Source organism: Camarhynchus parvulus, chromosome 14 (genome assembly GCF_901933205.1).
Source record: "Camarhynchus parvulus chromosome 14, STF_HiC, whole genome shotgun sequence".
Classification (NCBI taxonomy): domain Eukaryota; kingdom Metazoa; phylum Chordata; class Aves; order Passeriformes; family Thraupidae; genus Camarhynchus; species Camarhynchus parvulus.
Genome location: NC_044584.1, coordinates 6,220,831 through 6,239,245, shown reverse-complemented (window position 1 = coordinate 6,239,245; position 18,415 = coordinate 6,220,831). Strand labels below are relative to the sequence as shown.

The 18,415-nt window shown below is 52.7% G+C and overlaps 2 protein-coding genes across 7 annotated transcripts in view; one reads left to right on the top strand and one right to left on the bottom strand.

Moving 5' to 3' along the window:
* Positions 1-11,480, top strand: part of MPRIP (myosin phosphatase Rho interacting protein) — a 72,822-nt gene extending 61,342 nt beyond the window's left edge. For 3 of the 6 annotated variants that reach the window (XM_030957856.1, XM_030957857.1, XM_030957860.1), the window contains 8 exons: positions 2,272-2,419; positions 3,022-3,139; positions 3,970-4,129; positions 4,219-4,338; positions 4,830-4,916; positions 5,556-5,718; positions 6,048-6,133; positions 10,345-11,480. In XM_030957856.1, coding sequence (XP_030813716.1) covers positions 2,272-2,419; positions 3,022-3,139; positions 3,970-4,129; positions 4,219-4,338; positions 4,830-4,916; positions 5,556-5,718; positions 6,048-6,133; positions 10,345-10,416 — 954 coding nt within the window. In that variant the 3' untranslated portion in view covers positions 10,417-11,480. Of the gene's footprint in view, positions 1-2,271; positions 2,420-3,021; positions 3,140-3,969; positions 4,130-4,218; positions 4,339-4,829; positions 4,917-5,555; positions 5,719-6,047; positions 6,134-7,216; positions 7,283-10,344 lie in introns of all 6 variants that reach the window. The other 3 variants (XM_030957858.1, XM_030957861.1, XM_030957859.1) reach the window with 2 other exon arrangements.
* Positions 11,481-15,586: 4,106 nt separating this feature from the next.
* PLD6 (phospholipase D family member 6) lies at positions 15,587-17,408 on the bottom strand (the record flags this gene model as incomplete). Its single annotated transcript, XM_030958446.1, has 2 exons — positions 15,587-16,887; positions 17,030-17,408. Coding segments are annotated over 2 exons (618 nt in total), but the record flags the coding sequence as incomplete, so codon positions are not given.
* Positions 17,409-18,415: the final 1,007 nt, after the last annotated feature.

The following is an 18,415-nucleotide window of genomic DNA, read 5'->3' as shown; positions in this document are numbered from 1 at the left end:
TGTTGGACACAGTAATTCTGTACACAACAAAGAGTGCACAGTTACAGACCACCCAGGTGAGGTGCAGAGAAGCCCACTGGCAATGAAATGCCACCGTTCAAATTGCCCCAGCAGTCAGACTGGCTGTAAAACTGGTTTGAGATCATCCAGCATCTAAAAAAAAATGGGTTTGGTGGTTTGCTTTTCCTAGGAGAACATTCCCAGTTCAGAAGTGAGTTTAGGGGTGTAGAGGACTCTGGCAGCACCAGGAGAGGCTGCCAGGTTGAACAGGAAAGCAAAAGGGCAGCGATGCAGAGGCTGTGCCAGTGAGGCTCTCACAGACCAGCTGCTCTTAAGAATCAGCAAAAATGTGAGAGAGCTTGCTTCCAGCCACAAGATCCAGCACACATTTGAGCTGGGGGTGAAGTGTGGCTCAGCTCCAGCCAAAAGCTGGTTTTAGCCTGGGGAGAGCAGTAGTTTTGCCGAATCCCATTGGAATTAAGCAGTGGTGATCAGAAAGCCAACCAAGCAATTGGAAACCTGCCCAAACTGGAGGCTTGGATGTGCTTAGTTCTTCTCTTAAAAACCTGATGGAGAACGTAATATTAGTAGCACAAGCATAACTCTTCAACCTGGAGAAGAGAAGGCTCCAGGAAGACCTTGGAGCCCTTTCCAGTGCTTAGAGGGGCTCCAAGAGAGCTGGAGGGGACTTTTGACAAAGGCATGAAGTGGCAGGACAAGGGGGAATGGCCTTTAGATGAATTAAGGGTACATTTAGATTTAATATTAGGAAGAAATTCTTCCCTGTGAGGGTGGTGAGGCCCTGGCACAGGTGGCCCCAAGAAGCTGTGGCTGCCCCATCCCTGGAAGTGTCCAAGACCAAGTTCAAGGCTTGGAGCAACCTGGGATAGTGGAAGGTGTCCCTGCCCATGGCAGGGGGTGGAACAGGATGGACTTTAAGGTCCCTTCCAACCCAAACCATTCTGTGATTCTATGAGATACTGATTTGTACATGTGGATTTATGGCAATGCATTTACAATACATTAAATAGTGAATCTACAGCCAGAACTATGGCAGAGTGCACACCTTTTTCTTCCAAAATTCAAGGTGTTTCAGGAATTGGACTTGATGATTCTTGTGGATCTCTTCCAACTCAGCATATTCTGTGATTCTGGGTGTAATGAAGAATCCTGCAGGGCTGCTCTGTGCCACAGCCAAGTCCAGGCAGGTTCTGGCACTGAGTTAGGAGTCTAAAACAAACAAACAAACAAACAAACAAGGCTGGGAAAGTGAAGAATGCCTCGAGATTAAAAATTAAATGTGAGGGAAAAAAACCACCAAAGCTAAAAATTAGGAATGAGGATTGGGTGTAGGTAACAGCATTAGCCAAGAAGGTGATGCTGAGCAGTGTATGTTAGTGAGAGTCAGTGGTGTTGGACTGTCATGAGCACTTTTACCCCTGGGTGAGTGAATTTGTCCCCCTAAAATTTCCCATGGGGTCCCAGAGGTGACATTTCTCACTTTGCACAGAAAACAGTGGTGTTAATCAAGGGGAGCTCAGCTGAAATCAGGGAATAAATCCAGCCTGTGTCATTAAGGGGAAAAGCCCTGTACAGTGCTTGGCATCAGGTTTGTCCCAAGCTGCCTGATGGGGCTCAGCACCTTGTCCCCAGTGTGTGCCCCTTCTTCCCTCGTGGCTTGGACCTGCCTGTGGCTTTGCTGGTCCTGTCTTGCAGCCGTGTGTCCATCCAGCATCCCAATGTGCTTAGGCTGGCAGCTGAGCTGGGAACAGAAGGACCAGGCAGGAATTCAGGACCTCACCCCTGGTGAATCCCAACTCCCCAAATTGCTCCTCCTGTGTCCTGGCCCGAGTTCTTTCCTAGTAATTCAATTAGCAAGTAATTTTCCCTGCAGCATTTATAGCAATACTTGGTTGGGAATTAAGATCCTGTTGCTGTCACGTCATCTTCCTTACACCCAGAGGTTGAAAAAAACAGGCATTGAAAAGAGCAGAAGGGGCGCAGAAGGGTTTTTTTGGTTGTTGTTTTGACATATATTTGCATTCCCCAACTGGGTGTGCCCCTGTGCATCCTTTTCCCTGGAGCTGCCCGGGGTCAAGTGACTGCAGGACAAGCCCTGACCTTTGCAAGGTCCATCGTGCTCCTTGGCTGGGGGAGCAGAAGATCCCTGCTGGACCTGGGGAGCTGAGCTGTGGCTCCTGGTGGGCTCCCCACCGCCGTGGCACCGGCCCTGTGCTCCTGGGCCAACCCTTTCCCCCCCTCCCTTTGCAGGCAACATGTGAGAGGGGCTTTGCAGCCATGGAGGAGACGCACCAGAAGAAGATCGAGGACCTGCAGCGGCAGCACCAGCGGGAGCTGGAGAAGCTGCGGGAGGAGAAGGATCGCCTGCTGGCAGAGGAAACGGCTGCCACCATCTCAGGTGCCAGGGGGACCCCATGGTGGGGCAGCTCTATGATGATGGGGACACAGGGGTGGTGTTGGCTGCGTTGAGGAGCAGAGCAGGGATGGGATAAGGGCTGGGTGGGCTGCACAGGGAGATGGGAATGGGTTTGTGGGAAAGATGTTTTAGATGGAGGTTCATCTCCTGGTCATCTAGGTTTGGTGCCCATCTCCTGGTCTTTCTCCAGGCTTAGTTAGCCCTGTCTTTGGCTGTTACACAGTCTGATGTGTTTTGCATTTCAACTCCGAAAGGCATTAGTCATTCCTGTGGTTAAATTATTGCCAATTCCACACTGAATTAATTCTTCAGTGCTCCAGGGAATGTTGAAACACTGGAGTTCAGGGGCTCTGCATTAGGAGTCCCACAGTCCAGGAAACAATGTGTGAAGGGGACAATCATTTGGACTCTGTTAAAAAGCAGGATTTGCAGAATCCCCTTTGCAGCTGGGGCACAGACTGAAGGGGCCGTGAAGCGCTGGGAGATTTGCAGGGATGTTTTGTTCCTTTAAGAAACGAACAAAAACTCAAAAAGCCAGCTGTGGGTGGAGGGTGCTGGGTGCTAACCCTGTGTGCCCCTCACAGCCATCGAAGCCATGAAGAACGCGCACCGGGAGGAGCTGGAGCGGGAGCTGGAGAAGTCCCAGCGCTCCCAGATCAGCAGCGTCAACGCCGACATCGAGGCCCTCCGAAGGCAGTACCTGTAAGACCATCACTGTCCTCTGCCACCATCTGGCAGGGAGGTCACTTGTGGGGGACCCTTCTCTGCCGTTTTGATTCTGGTGATGAGTTTGGGGTTATTTCAGGGGCTTCTGCATCCATCAGAGCCTCCTGGTTGCCCATAATCTTTGAGGCTCCAGGTCAATGTCCCCACATTATCCAAAATAGCTGCTTTATGCTCCCCAGAAGTAGCAGATGGGCAGCCAGTGCTGCTTTCCACACAGGTGCAGCAGCAGGGTCATTCAAAAGGTGAGGGAGAAGCTCTGAGCTTTCCATGGCAAGACTGTCCTCCCATGGGAACTGAGCAGGGGTGCCTGTCAGCTTTATCAACCTTGATATGTTTATGTAAGTTGGGGAGGTGTGCAAATACACCTGGTCCCGAGTGCCCACAGCAAACTTAGAGTCCTGGAATGGTTTGGGTTGGAAGGGACTTAAAGCTCATCTCATTCCAGCCCCTGCCATGAGCAGGGACACATTCCACTATTCCAGGTTGCCCCAAGTGCCATCCAACCTGGCCTTGGACACTTCCAGGGATCCAGGGGCAGCTACAGCTTCGCTCAGTTTTTGGAAACCTAACAAAGTTCTGCCACTTAATCTCTGAGGGAACGACCTCCTGTCCCCTTTGGTGCCCAAGCATGGCTCTGCCAGGAGAGGGAAGAGTTGACTTGCTCTGGGCTTGAGTTTTTTTCCCAAAGGGAATATGCAATCCTCATCCTCAGTGCTTAGCTCCCTGTTGGGTTGTCCTGGGATGCTGAAGGAAGAATGGGGATGTGTGTGTGTGGAGAGGGCACTACCCCCAGGTGTGTTGTGCAGGGAGGAGCTGCAGTCGGTGCAGCGGGAGCTGGAGGTGCTTTCGGAGCAGTATTCCCAGAAGTGTTTGGAGAACGCGCACCTGGCGCAGGCGCTGGAGGCTGAGAGGCAGGCCCTCCGCCAGTGCCAGCGGGAGAACCAGGAGCTCAACGCCCACAACCAGGTGAGGCTCCCTGCCCTGCTGACCCTGAGCTCCGTGCTGAGCTGTGGCCCTGCTCCCCCTTCCCACAACGGCTCTCCTCCTCTCCCCAGGAGCTGAATAACCGCCTGGCTGCGGAGATCACGCGACTGCGGACCCTGCTGACCGGGGAGGGCGGGGGAGAGGCTGCTGGGTCGCCTCTCACACAGGGCAAGGACGCCTACGAGCTGGAGGTGAGCTCTGCAGAGAGGCACATGGGTGGGCACAAGTGCTGTGTACCCCAGGAGCGTGTCACAGCCTGGGAGCGTGTCACAGCCAGGAGGTGTCGTAGCCATCTGTCCTCCAGTCAGTTCTCATGGCTGGTCAACACTCTTATCACAAGCTGCATCAGGCCAGGAGATTTTGGGGTCCTGATCTCCTCACCCTGTTGAGCCAGACACTCACTCTTCCTTCTGCAGCCTCTACTTGTCCCTGGGATGCAATCCATGCAGAGCTGTGGGGACAGAAACTGGGGTGTGCAGGGAGCACATCAGCACTGCAAGCTTGGGCAAGTTCCCAAGAGAACCAGGAGTTTTCTTGTGAGAAGCAGAAGATGGGTGGACCAGAGGCTTTGTGGTGCTGGCATGGGCCTGAGTTTCCAGCCCTTGGCTTGACTGCTCTGGGTACAGCAGGTGTCACACTGTGTCTGCCCCAGTTGCAAAGATTGTGGTTTTTGTTCCCACAGGTCCTGCTGCGGGTGAAAGAATCTGAAATCCAGTACCTGAAGCAGGAGATCAGCTCCCTCAAAGACGAGCTGCAGACAGCACTGAGGGTAATGCCAGGGGTGGTTCTGCAAATCCTCTTACTGTGCTCTGCTCCTGAATGTCTGTGCTTAGATTTCAGCCCATTTACACCTAGATTTGACACCATATTTAATTTTTCCCCTGAATGTAATTCAATACCCATTTTGATGTCATCAGTAAAGCATTCCATGTATCAACTTAAGACTTACCCCACAAATGAGACAGTGTGGGAAAACATCCCTTTCAGCCTGATTTCCCCATTTACTGTCACATCAGATCAGATTTAACTGGCACAAACAATCAGTGTTAGAGATCTGCCCAGCCTCGCAGGGTGGAACTGGTTTGCTCTGGACAAACTAAGGCCATTTCTGGGAATTCTGCTTGAATTCTGTGTCTTGGCTAAAATGAAAAGCCACTAAGAGCCCTGTAGCTGAGGGGCTGCAGGCACGGGCAGCACTCTGTGCTGGCCCTTGGCTCTCAGCTCTCTGCCTGTCTCTGTTCCCTGTTGGAAGCAGCTCCGAGGGCGTGAGCTGCCCTGGCCAAGCCTCTCTGCCGCTGCCGGCTCTTCTTCTGTCGGCTTTTGCCAAGCTCCTCTTGAGTGCATCCACAAACCCCTGGGCTCCAGCTGTCTGTCTGGCTCCATCGGGCTGTTCTTGTTCCCTTGCCAGGATAAGAAATACGCCAGCGACAAGTACAAAGACATCTACACGGAGCTGAGCATCGTCAAGGCCAAGGCAGACTGTGATATCAGCAGGTTGAAAGAGCAGCTGAAAGCAGCCACAGAAGCTCAGGGAGAGAAATCCCCTGTGAACACCACTGTATCGGGATATGGTCAGTCCTCCTCCAGCAGCTCTAAGCAGTCCTGGGTGTCCCGAGCTAACAGGGAATCCTGGAGTACAAACTCTTGTGCAGGAATGGGTCTGAGTGTAGGACTTGGCCTTCCAACCCAAAGCTGATGGGCTTTGAAAGCCTTCTGGTGTTTTGCATCAGGAAAACCTCGTGATGCAGGGATGCCCAAAAGCCCCCTCTGCCCTTGGGGCAGTGCTAAGAGTTGGGCTCATCGGGGCACTGTCCTGGGCTGGGAGGGCAGAGCCTCAGCCCTGTCCTTGCAGGAAGGCAGTGGGCACCAGGCTAATCCCACTTCTTTTGCTTCTTCCCAGATATTATGAAATCAAAAAGCAACCCTGATTTCTTGAAGAAAGACAGATCCAGTGTTAGCCGGCAACTAAGGAATATCAGGTCAAAGGTGAGCTCAGATGTCCTGCCCAGTGGGATGGGAGTGAGGAATGCCCAGCATTTCTCTTTGATGGGGATCCCAAATGGGAAGAAATGGGCAGGGGAACAAAATTAAGAATTTCCCAGCTACTAGTGCTAGCCTGGATGTTTTTTTACTGCAAAAGGACTGACTGTGCAGCCAGGCAGGGCCCACTCCCCTACTCCAGACCCTGCTCAGATGGAGGCATGAAGCTGCTCCCTGGTTGGGAAAAATGCTGACATTCTCCTTGTTCCTTGGTCTTTCACAGGAGGACTATTCCAGTATCTGCTCCTTCTTTTCAGTTGAAATATAGGTGGAAATGTGCACATCATTCTAGTTTTAGTGTTCATCACTGCAAGATTTTTTGTCTTTATGTGTATCAGCAATGTCTGGGTCCTGGGCATATTTAACACACACTTTGCTTGTGTGTTAACATGGTGCAGATGGCCCTGTGCTTCTGTGGTCCTTCTGTGCTTGCTGTTGATCCCAAAGCCCAGTGATGCTGTGCCAAGCTCTCCTTGGCTGCCAGTTCCATCATGTGGGACTGGGGATAAGGAAGGGCAGATAATGCTGATCAGGAGTCAGCATTAAACATAGGGCAGCTGGGAGGAAGCTCAGCATGAGCAAACCTGCTTTGCCTCTCACCTGGTGTCTCTTGCTGATGTTTGAAGTGGTTGAGCCCTTGCAGAGCAGGCAAAATGCTTTGAGCTTGGTGCCCACATGGGAAACACTCGGAGCTCTGGGAGCAGCTGCTCCTCAGTGCAGGGCATCTGCACTGCCCCCAGTGAACAGAGAGGGACTTCTGCACATTTTGGGGCAGCCCAGACCTGCTGGGCCCCTCTGATGCTGGGTTTCCCTTCACCACTTCAACTCAGATCACTTTCTGTGTGATCCCCATGTGTGTTGCTTGGTGGGGAAAGAGAGAAGAAGCAGGGGCTGTGCCAGGTCATCGCTGCGGGACGGGGGGCTGGGGCTGCGCCAGCGCAAATTCATGTGGGATTTATGAGCTTCTTCTTTTGTTTTTTTGTTCTTTTTTTGTTTTGTTTTGTTTTATTTTGCTTTTTCCTCCAACAGTCCGTTATTGAGCAGGTCTCATGGGATAACTGAAATGAACCCGAGTCCAGGTTCCCTGCCACGTAGGTAAACACAGCGGCACCACCCACGGCCCAACCTCTGCATGCACTGCTCACACCTCCCTGCCAAACTAGAGCCCTCCTTCTCTTAATGACTGACTGACAGGTTTATTCACTGCTAATTCTTCTCCTGGGTGAAGGGGAAGGGGAGGGGAGAAGGCAGTGTACCCAAGATCTGTGTGGAACAAAGTCTCTCTGCCTCTTCCCTGGGGGATGTGGCTTTTTGTCTTCCTGCTCTTCCCACCCTCACCAACACAGCTCATCATCACAGAGAGCATTTGGACATGGTGGGGCACGTTTCCCTGCTTACTGTGTTGGGAGTGTGGGACACTGAGTGTGCATGCCTGAATGACTCTGCATGCCTCAGACTAAACTCCAGCACTGTCCAGGTCTCGTAGGAAAACACCTGTTTTGCTGTTAGCCAGGTGCAGGTCTGGGATGCCTTTGAGTGTACTTCCCATAACAGCCTGGAGCATGGAAAATGGTCTCAGCCACCTCAGCTGCAGAGGGAACGTCCTGGACTGCTCTTATTTCCTTTACCCACAGTTGCTGCTTTTTCAGGTTCATCCATGCCTGAGCAAGAGTCTTCCTTGCCCAGTAACCTTCTCCTCCTGCTCTCCATCCCTGAGCCTCCAAGGCTTCCAAGCTCATCCAGCAAAAGGAGGGAGCTCATAAGAAATGAGGCTGATTCTAATGAGCCAGATATCTCCATTAACCGGAGCAATAGTGAATTTCCTGGCCCATGGCAAGGACTGAGGTGGGAGCACCTGCAGAGGGAGGTTAGGAGAGGGGAGCTCCCAGCACGGCGGGTGGAGAGCCTCAGAAAGTCTGTGGAAGATTCCTTTATCACAGATATCCTCCTACATTAGTCTCACTTCATCAGGCTCTCCTCATCAGCAACTCAAATGGTTGTGGGACTGCCTGGGGGCTGAATTTGCTGGAATTTGTGCCATCAGGCAGAACAGGCTGATGATTCCTGGTGTCTCTTTCCATCCACTGAGAAATCAGATGTGAGAACTGGAATGCATGAGCTGCTCCCATTTAAGGAGGCCCAAAGTAAACTTCCTTTAGGAAGTGTGTGCTCAGAGACTCTCATCCCAGGAGACTCTGCTGCCCCTTGGAAAGAGAGCACACAGCATTTGGAAATTCAGTCCAATTTAGTGCTTTCATTTCCATGCTGCCTGGCAAAGCCCTTCTGTGTTCGTGGGCCTGTGGGAGGAAAAACATTTCCAGAAATACAGTAACCATGGGAATCTGCACAGCCTTGGGGCAAGTTTATCATGGAGTCCTGCCTTGATAAATACATGGGAAGGAAAATGCAGCCCAGAAGTCCAACCTGCTCCTGTGGTAGAGCAGTCCCACAGCCAGGGAAGGGAAAGGAGAAGGGAGGTGGCTGCCTGATAGTAGGATCATGGAATCACAGAATGGTTTGGGTTGGAAGAGATGAAAAATCATCCTGTTCCAATCCCCTGCCATGGGCAGGGACACCTTCCACTATCCCAGGCTGCTCCAAGCCCTGTTCAGCCTGGCCTTGGGCACTTCCAGGGATCCAGGGGCAGCCACAGCTTCTCTGGACACCTGTGCCAGGGATCACCACCCTCACAGGGAAGAATTTCTTCTCTATATCCCATCTAACCCTGCCCTCTGGCAATGGGAAGCCATCCCCTCTTGTCCTGTCACTTCATGCTCTCTCCAGTCCCTCTCCAGCTCTCCTGGAGCCCCTTTGGGCTAAGGGGCCCTAAGGTCACCTTGAGCCTTCTCTTTTCCAGGCCAAACAATCCCAATTCCCTCAGACTTTCCTCCTAGGAGCTGATTTCCATCCCTCCAGTCTGTGCCTTTGAAGGTGCCAGGGCTTGGTCTGTAAAGGGAATAATGTTCAGCTGCAGGATGAATTCCTTGCAAGTTCCAAGGACGGGGCTGGCAGGCAGAGCTGTGGGGCTGGGACAGGCAGTGGGGCACAGAGGGGCAGAGCCCTGGCTATGGGGCTGTTTGTAGGGATGGGAGGTGGCTGTGCCTCCTCACCTACAGGGACAGCTCCCCACCAAGGCTTTTCTCTCCTCAGTCTCTCGTGCCACAGGTTTGGGGCTGCAGGAAGGAGGGTGCTGGCATTGGGCTGGTGCATCCCCTCAGGCTGGTTTCAATTTAAAGCTGTCCTACAGGAGTCAGGCAATTTGTTTTGGGTTTCTGCCCCTCTCAGTGCAGTGCTGTGAGTCCCCATGTGTAGCTCATGGATTTTACAATTCCAAATGCCAGGGGGCTGCTGGCCAGCTGAGAGTTGTGCCTTGAAATCTGGATGCTGCATCTGGATTGGATCAGCCATCAGAGCTTGCCAGGCCTGAGCAGCATTAGGAGTCCTCTGTGCAACTGTGGGCTGTCCCAGGGTGGGGTGAGAAGGAGTGGGATGGTCGCTGGCAGCACCCAGCAGTTTCCAGGGTTTCCTGAGCAAATCCTGCACGGAGTGGAGCCAGGACTGTCCCCATGGGTGCTGTAGTGGTGGGGCAGGCAGGGAAGGACCAGCCTGCAGGTCCTGCTCAGCATCCTGGGGCTTCAGCATAGCAGATCCCAGCTGGCCTGCTGGAATTGCCCCATCCAGCAGTGCCCTGTGAGCTCCAGAGGTGTCCTGGTTTAGAGGAAATTTGGGAGAGAACCTCCAAAGGGATTCCTCTAGAAAGCAGATTCGAGTGGCCTCTCCCCTAGCCAGTTTGGGAAATTATTTCTGCATGCTTCTTCTTCCCCCCCTTCACTCTCAGAACCAGTCTGTAAGGTGCAGAACTTATTTCTGGGCTAACCAGACGAGTGGGGATACCAGCACCATAAAGTCACCCCAGCACAGGGGGTCATTCCCAAGTCAGCTAATCCTGCTTGCAGCATGATGTGCCTCTCACTGCTTCTGGTTCATCGCCTGGTTCATCTGCAATCTCCCCCTGTCTCCAGGCAGTAACTGCCCTCCATAACCGTGTGTTCTCCCTCAGCATGTCCCACTAATCCTCGCCCAGGAGCCCATTCCTGCCGCCGCGGCTGTGCCTGAGCGCTGCCCCAACTCTGCTCTCTGCCTTTTGTCTCCCCCAGAGTCTGAAGGAAGGCCTGACAGTGCAAGAACGCCTGAAGCTTTTTGAATCCAGGGACTTGAAGAAAGACTAGTTCTCCCCGCTCCGCTTGACCACGCGCACCTCCCAGCTTGAGGCAGCACAGCACCAGCACCGTTTGTCTCTGTTCCTTACGATGTCCTCGCTGTCGTTGTCCTGACGCCCCGACGGGACCTGGCGGTGCCCCCCCTCGCCTCCCCAGCTCCTTTCCCTGCTTGTGAGATGCTCCAGAGACTCTGAGAGGGAGAGGAAGGGATTGGAGTGGGGTTTTCCCCCCCCTCTCTTCGGCGCTTTGTAGGAGAATCCTTTCTTTACTGTAAACCATTACACTAAGTGTCAGTATTAAGGCTCAGCAGCCTGTTAATAAGCTATAGCTCTGTCGGGAAGAGCGAGCAGGGCCTGGGTGCTGTCAGCCAGGCCGAGCTCTTACTGCTGTCTAGAGACCCCGTGCTCAGAGCACACCAGGAGCCTGATCTAACCATTGATCTCCGCTGCATTACTTGCACCTACAAGGGGGGAAAGCCGGGGGAAGCTGTCGGGGAGCTGAGTCCGTGCCGGCGCCCGCGGCCTGGAGGTACCACACTGACATCGCGCTGGAGAAGGATGCAAGAAGTGATTCTCCTGCCCCGTGACTGTGCCGTGTCCTGAATGTAGGTGCCACTGAAGCCTAGCAGGCTGGGGTGGCTGCCCAGGTGGTTGTGGATGGGGAGCTGCAGCTACTGAAGTGCATCATCGAGCCGGCCCTGTCGGCGCGACCTCGCTCCCGTCTCGCTGGTGGCCGGAGTTGGTGTTCAGGGGCCGAGCTGTAAGATCACTTTCTTGCCTCTGTTAGATCAAGCCCAGCACTCTCTCTTTTTTTTTTTTTTTTTTTTTTGCTGTTACTCCCTTCCTCTCATCAAATCCCGTGTATCCCAGGGTCTGTGCGCATGTGAAACTCCCTTTTCCTAGTCAAAGGAAAGTAGAGTAGAAAGTAGAGCCAATATTGACTGAAAATGCACAGTGCTCAATGCATATAATGCTCCTTTTTTACCAGCTTCTTGAATTCAACTCTTCTTGTCAGCAGGGCAGCTCCTATTTTAATTCTTTAATCTTTTCCTGAAATAAAGATCTCAAAACCAGTATGTGCTTCAGACCTTCTCAGTCCTAATAGCTTCTGTATTTAAAACATACAATTTAGCACCGTGAGGCAGATAAATGCATACAAACCAAGGGATGAGGAGCTGGTAGCACTAGATGGTCACAGCCACCTGAGCAGAGGCTTCCTAGAAGAAGCCTGTGCTGCTTTGCAGATGTGGAGCTTCATTCCTGGATAAATCTCAAGATGCCACCTGGAAGGTCACCAGGGCTGAAGGAGAATCCGGCACATTGGCTTCCCAGCCTGGTTGGGTGCTGAGTGACCTCTTCAGGCTGGGATGTGGAAGATATCCTGGCCTTCACCCAGAGCAGAGCTTCCTCTTGTCCTTCAGGCACGCAGCCAAGGTTGAGGGCAGCAGCTCCCAGTGCTTCCCAGCTGGTTTTGGGTGTGGTGCTTGGTACAGGTGCAGCTCTCAGAGCCCCACGGGTCCTGGACCACAGCAGCTGCTGGAGTTACCTTCATCCTCCTGGGAGCAGAATCTTTTTCCAGCAGGACCATCAGCAGGACACAGTGTCACTGGACCACGGGGGGAGTCGGGCTCTTGTGCAGCTGGTGTGGCCTTGCCATGGCCAAGTGTCCAGCTTGGTGCCTCACAGCAGGACCTGGCAGCTGGTCCTGCCCAGAGGAGCCCTTTGTCCCCGGGCAGGATGGCAGCACCTTGCAGGGGGCAGAGCAGCTGTTCTGCTGCAATGCTCTGTGTGCCTGCGTGTGCCTGGAGGTCCTGGAGGTGGGAGCAGGGCAGGAAAGGTGCTCATCCTGTTGGATACAAAGCCTTTCCCTCGTCAGCAGTGCCCTCGGGTGTGTGCATGTGCAGCCGCTGTATCTGAGCTCACCACAGCACTCCCATGGTCTGGAGAACCTGGGGACCTTCCTGCTGTGACCCACCTGGATCACCTCTGGCTGCTCTGCTGTCCGTGGTGAGCTCTGATCTCCTGGCAGAGGCCGTGGGAGGCAGCAAGGATTTGGGATGGCACGTGGGCCTTGTCATTGTCATTGCTCTTCCCTTGCAGGATGTCCCTGCTCTAGGAGAACCCTCCTCCTCCTTCTCCTCTTCTCTTTAGACTCATGGTGGGACTTTGTCCTTTTTATCCAGCCAAGCAGAACATCCTGGTCTCCTTCTTGCCATGTGGACCCTGCCCTTTCTTAGATTCCCCAGCAAATCCTGCTCGTGTGCTCCAGCTTGTAGGAGCAGATGTTTTCCATGGGCTCCTCTGGAAAAATAATGGAGAACCTTGGTCAGCTGTACAGACAGGGCTGAGCAGTGGCCTTGGCATCATCAGGATCAGCTGCACCCTCTGGGGCAGTGCTTGGGAAGGATGTCTGGGGTGTGTTTAGGGTGGGAGCTGTGAATTCTGGGGGTCACTGAGAGGAAGAGGAGGAAGGAAGGTCCCTTATGCAGCCAAATGTTCTGAAGCCCTGCTGAGGGTCCTGGGCTCGCTCCGGTGAGTCTGAGCATCTCTCCAAGGCCAGGGGCAGCACTTCACCTGCATTTCCTGTAAAGATAAAGAGCCTGCAGCACCAATAAGCAGCCCCAAACTGAAATATTCCTGCAGAGTTCAGTACTTCAGTACTTGAAAATAAAGGGAGAAGTCCTTTTACTCATAGCAGTGATCCTCAGTTACCTCCTGCTTTTTCCTGCTCCAGGCTTCATCCATCTTTTGGGATTAATCAGTGGCTATTTAAATTAGAAACTGTGTGGGCAAGCTGCTGCATTCTGCATCACTCCTCACTATTGATAGCACCAAAAAGGGAGGTTTAGGAGAACTCAAGTGCAGTGAAGGCACAGGTCTTGGAGCCTTGTTGACTCCAAGTAATCTTATTTTTCCTGGGTAAAATTTTCCTCCCATTTGCACCATCTGCCCTGAGCCAGACAGAATCCTTCTTTAAATGTCACCTTTTCTTTGCCCATGTATTAAAAAAAGAAGCAAATTGTGTTCATTTGTTTCAAAAATAGAATTGCTTGGAATTGGTGCTGGCTTGCAAACCAGAAAATTCCCTTTTTTTGGTACCAGAGAACTGGGCTGCAGTAAAAGTGCTCACATTTTGTACCTGCTCTATTTGATGGCACTTCCACAAGACCTTTACATATTTCTCCTGGTTTGGATACTCAATTTGTTGTGGACACTCAAGCACACTTGCTGTCGCTTGCCTTTGCTCTGTATTTTTTTCCATTTTTTTTTTAGGTAAAAAAAAAAAAAGCTTTCTTATTCTTCTCTTTTTTAAAAACAAAAGTAATTTAATACCTGTATAGTATTCTAAGCAGTGCAGTGTAAATATTTATTCCTCAGCAGTTTGTAGAGGGTTCTCTTTTGTGACTGAGTTGTGGGTTTGATTTTTAAGTCTTGTTTTAGCACAGAGGCCCCTGAGTGGGTTGGGAGAGGAGGAACGAGTGTAACGTGTCCAACCCACCCCACCTGCCCTGATAAACTGCTTTTTTGGGGGGTTTGAGGACTGTTATAGAAACCTTCCCAAACCTTTTCTGCTGATCTATGCCTTTAGCTTTGAAGCTACCTGTCCGAAGATTGTGTACAGCCTGTTTGACCACTGCAACCTTCTTTGCTATAAATTTGGGGTATTTTTTTTTTTCCAGTCAGAGGACTCAATAACCTTGTGTTTGATAGCAGCATCAACGCTGTGCATGTGCAAGCTGTGCCCTGTTTTTACAGAGAGCAGCAACAACTCCGTGCCAGCCACAGCCCCCCCTGCACACACACCCATCCCACAGCAGCCTGGCCTCGAGCTGGAACTCACTGTGTCACTCCAACTCGTGGAACTACAACAAGAAAAGCCAAGGCACTGCTGCAGACACAGGGAAACAGCTTCAGCGTGAGGCTGCTGAGGAAACAGAGGGGGTGGGATTTAACGAGTTGAACTAACCCAGCTGGCTCTGAACTCGTGAATAATGGGTGTAATTAGCATTATTTTCTTCATGCTTTCTTCACCCTGTGTGCAGGACAAGAGTGCTCACTGTTTGTTCTCACCTAGAGAAAGCAAAGCATGTAAAATACGGGAGACTGGGGTAAGTAGGAATCAGGAATCCTCCGGCTTGGCCTGTGTCCCCCTTCCTGGAGTTCTGGATGACTTGAGAGTTTAAAGAATCACTTGGAAGGATGGAGGTTTGGGGGAAGGAAGCTCTGTGAGGCTCAGGGTGGTGTCTGATGTGGCAGTTCAGGTGTTCATGGCCAGTTTTCCTCCAGTGGCCTCGGGACAGCTCGGCCTTGGCTCTGTCCGGGCAGAGCTTCACCCAGCTGACAATGGTGGGGACTGGTTCTGGGTCACATCTGTGCCCTGTCCGGGGCACTGTGAGCACTGGGGGTGGAGGATTCATCTCCCAGAGCAGTTTCTGTGCTGATGGGACAGAGCAGCCAGCCCTGAGCTCCAGCTGTGCCGTGGGGCAGCGCTGGGTGCTGCAGCCTCAGCGCTCTCACACATCAGCTTTTTTCCCCTGCAGAGGGGAAGGGTGTGGGAGGCTCCTGTTTCTCCATGTGTGTGAGTTCCTTCTCCTTTCCTTTGCCCTTCCATTCCCAGTTTATTCTCCAGTGCTTTTTAAAGAGCCACCGTTCCTGATCAACTGCTCGCTGTAATAGAAACGTCACTTTTTCTCACTGTATTTATTCCTTACAAACCTTGTGTGACATGCTAGGCTCCCCTGGATGTAGCTGATCATTTTTACTTTGTAAATATAATTACCTAACTTTACATTAACTATATGGTAATAAACTATTTTTGCACCACCCTTTGCACGCCATGTGTGACAGGTTTATTTCTAAAAAGAAGGAAGAACGGGGCAGAGGTCAGAGCATGAAAAGGGAGATGTTTGTTTTTATAGTCACAGTTCACATAGGAAATGGAACAGGCAGCATTTTAACAGCAATAATATATTTTAAGTAGTTTAAATCTAGTGCTGCTGAATGGGATTTATTGGAGAATGACCTTCCCTAGGTGCTTCCATACAGGTAACATAATTTTCTTTCCCCCATGAAAGCTTTCTCAGAATAGAACAAAACTAAAATCTGGGGATGTCCATGGATCATAAATATCTTAATAAGGATCTACAGGAATTGGAATGAAAAAGTCAGATGAGGCTGGTGATGTTTTCTGTGAAAATCGTTTATTTAACAGTGCCAATCACAGCAGTACTGGTAACAAAAATAGTAACAGAATATAAAATACCTCTTCATTTTGAGAGATATTAAGGCACTTTCCATTCAGTACAAAACAATTCTTACAATCAACACTATTTCGAGTTTGAAATTCTTAGGTTTTTACATCATCTTTGTTCCACACTGAGCTGTGGGGACAGAGATGTCACCTCCCTCCCCTCGCTGTCCCCAGGCTGGTGCTGCCAGGGAAGGGCACAGACCACGACAGGTGCCCCAACACCTGAAAGAACCAGGGGGGCTTTCCAGAGCCCACCTGAAGTGGGTGACCCAACTCCAGCCGTGTCTGCTCTCCAGATAAACCCTGATCCCAAAGAACCATTTCTCTCATTTCCTTCCAGAGGTCCCTGCACTTCCTTGCTGGAAGAGAAGTTGTCATTACCATCTGTGCTCATCTTTTACACCAGAGCTCTGCTAAGCTTTCACCAAAAGAAACATACACAATCAAAATTTAAAAATTGTTGCTATTTCCCAGGAATTTCCTTTTACCAACTTTCAACAATTAATGCCAACAAGAAATGTAACCAAGGCACTTAATCTATAGAAACTCTTAACTCTGCTGTAGCCCTCTTATCTCTCCCTCCCTTACCAGTGTAGAGGAGCCCCTGGGCTACAATTCCACTTGGAATTGGCTACAATTCCATTCCATATCCCGAGTTGGAAAATGTTCCTTTTACCACTGAAACACACGCTCAGCACTGTAGGAACACACCTGGTCTGCACCAGGGCACAGCAACGAGCCTGCCCGAAGTTTTAATGCCTATGGATGCAGCTCTGTCACCGTCACCCTCACAACCAAACAGTTGTGTCATCCCCTCTAGCACGGGAATGACCCACGGCAAGGGATCCGTGGCATTTTAGGGCAGAGAACACTTCTCTAGAGACATTTACCAAAGTTACATCCAGATGGACAAAACAATGATGTCTATACATAATAATAAACTCTGTGGGTGTTACCATGCTCCACTAGCCCTGTGAGGCAGCTCTATCATTTACTGCCTTTCAGAAAAAAACCTGTAATTGGCAGGATTGTACTCTTCCCAAATCCTTTCAAACTCCTCCTGAAAAGCCTTCACATACTCGACGTCCTCCACCACCAGCACATTCTCGCGGTTGCTCTGGATGGCCTGGGTGGTCCAGTTGAGGGAGCCTGTGATGAGCAGCCTGCGGTCCACGATGGCGAACTTGTGGTGCATGTACCCGCTGTGCTGGTCGTGGCGCACCTGGATCCCTGCAGAGACACAGACACACAGACACACAGACACACAGACACACAGACACACAGACACAGGGGCTGTCAGACACAGCTCGGGGCTCACCGGGCCCGCAGTGGGGCAGGGCCGGCCCCGGAGCGCGGCTCACCCAGCGCTCACCCGCGTGGCGCAGGCGGCCGATCTGGGAGCCGTGCAGCCCCATGTACTGCGCGTCCGTCACCAGGCGGACGCGGACCCCGCGGCGGTGCAGGAGATGCACGGCCCGGGCGAGCTGCGGGCAGGAGAAGGAGAAGAGGCAGAGGTCGAGCGAGCGGCGGGCGGAGAGGAGGCGGCGCACCAGGCGGCTCAGGGCGGTGTCGCCGCTGGGCAGCGGGCACGGGCAGGGCCGGGCGGGCGCCCCGGGCTCGGCCGCCTCGGCCAGCAGCGCCTCGATGCAGCAGGGCCGCGAGGGGAAGAACAGCACCTCCCGCACGGGCCGGGCCCGCCGCCAGGCCGCCACCGCCAGCGCCACCGCCGTCACCGCCGCCGCCGCCAGCGCCCCCGCCGCCCTCATGGCCCGGCGCGGCCCGGCCCGCGCAGCCGCGGCGGAGGCGGGAGCGGCCCGCGGGGAGGAGCGGCCGCCACACGGGGCTGGGCCGGGCTCCCAAATCCCGGCACCGACCTTGCCCCGGGCTCCGGACCCTGCCCCGAACACCGAGCCCTCCCCAGGTACCGAAACCCTGACAGCGAACCCTTCACCGCACGCCGAGCTCTTGCGGCGGATGCTGCGAACACGCAGCACATCCTTTAATCACAGAATGGTTTGGGTGGGAAGGGATCTCAGAGATCATCCAGTTCCAACCCCATGCCATGTGCAGGGACCCCTTCTGCTATTCCTTCCCAATATCCCGTCCAACCCCGCCCTCTGGCAGTGGGAAGCCATTCCCTGTATCCTGTCCCTCCAGGCCCTCATCCCAAGTCCCTCTCCAGCCCTCCTGGAGCCCTTTAGGCTCTGGAAGGGGCTCTGAGGCCTCCCTGGGTCTTTTTCAGGCGAACACCCCCAGCAGTCCCAGCCTGGCTCCAGAGCAGAGGGGCTTTAACCCTTGGAGCATCTTTGTGGCCTCCTCTGGGCTCTCTCCAGCAGCTCCACATCCTTGTGATGTTGTGGGCCCAGAGCTGGAGGCAGCTCTGCAGGTGGAGTCTCATGAGGGTGGAATAGAGGGGGACCATCAGCTGCTGGACCCTGCCTGGCAGAGGGGACAGGGGTGGCAGAACTGGTACCAGAAGGGTTTGTCTGTAACTGCAGCCAGCAGTGACCCAGCACTGGCTCCATCACACGGCAGCTGCAGCACTCACAGCTCCCACCTCGCTCCCAGCTACACCCTGCTCAGCCAGGCAGAAATCACACTGGAATAAAGAATTATCCTGCCTCCATCAGTTTGTCTTTGAGGCGTATCGTTTGGAGGGAAGGAGGGTGGTGAAAGATGTCTGCAGACATGATTTTTTTGTTAGTTGAGTTGTGCACATTCCAGCTCTCGCTGACGGCAAAGGGAGCACCCGCGGCCT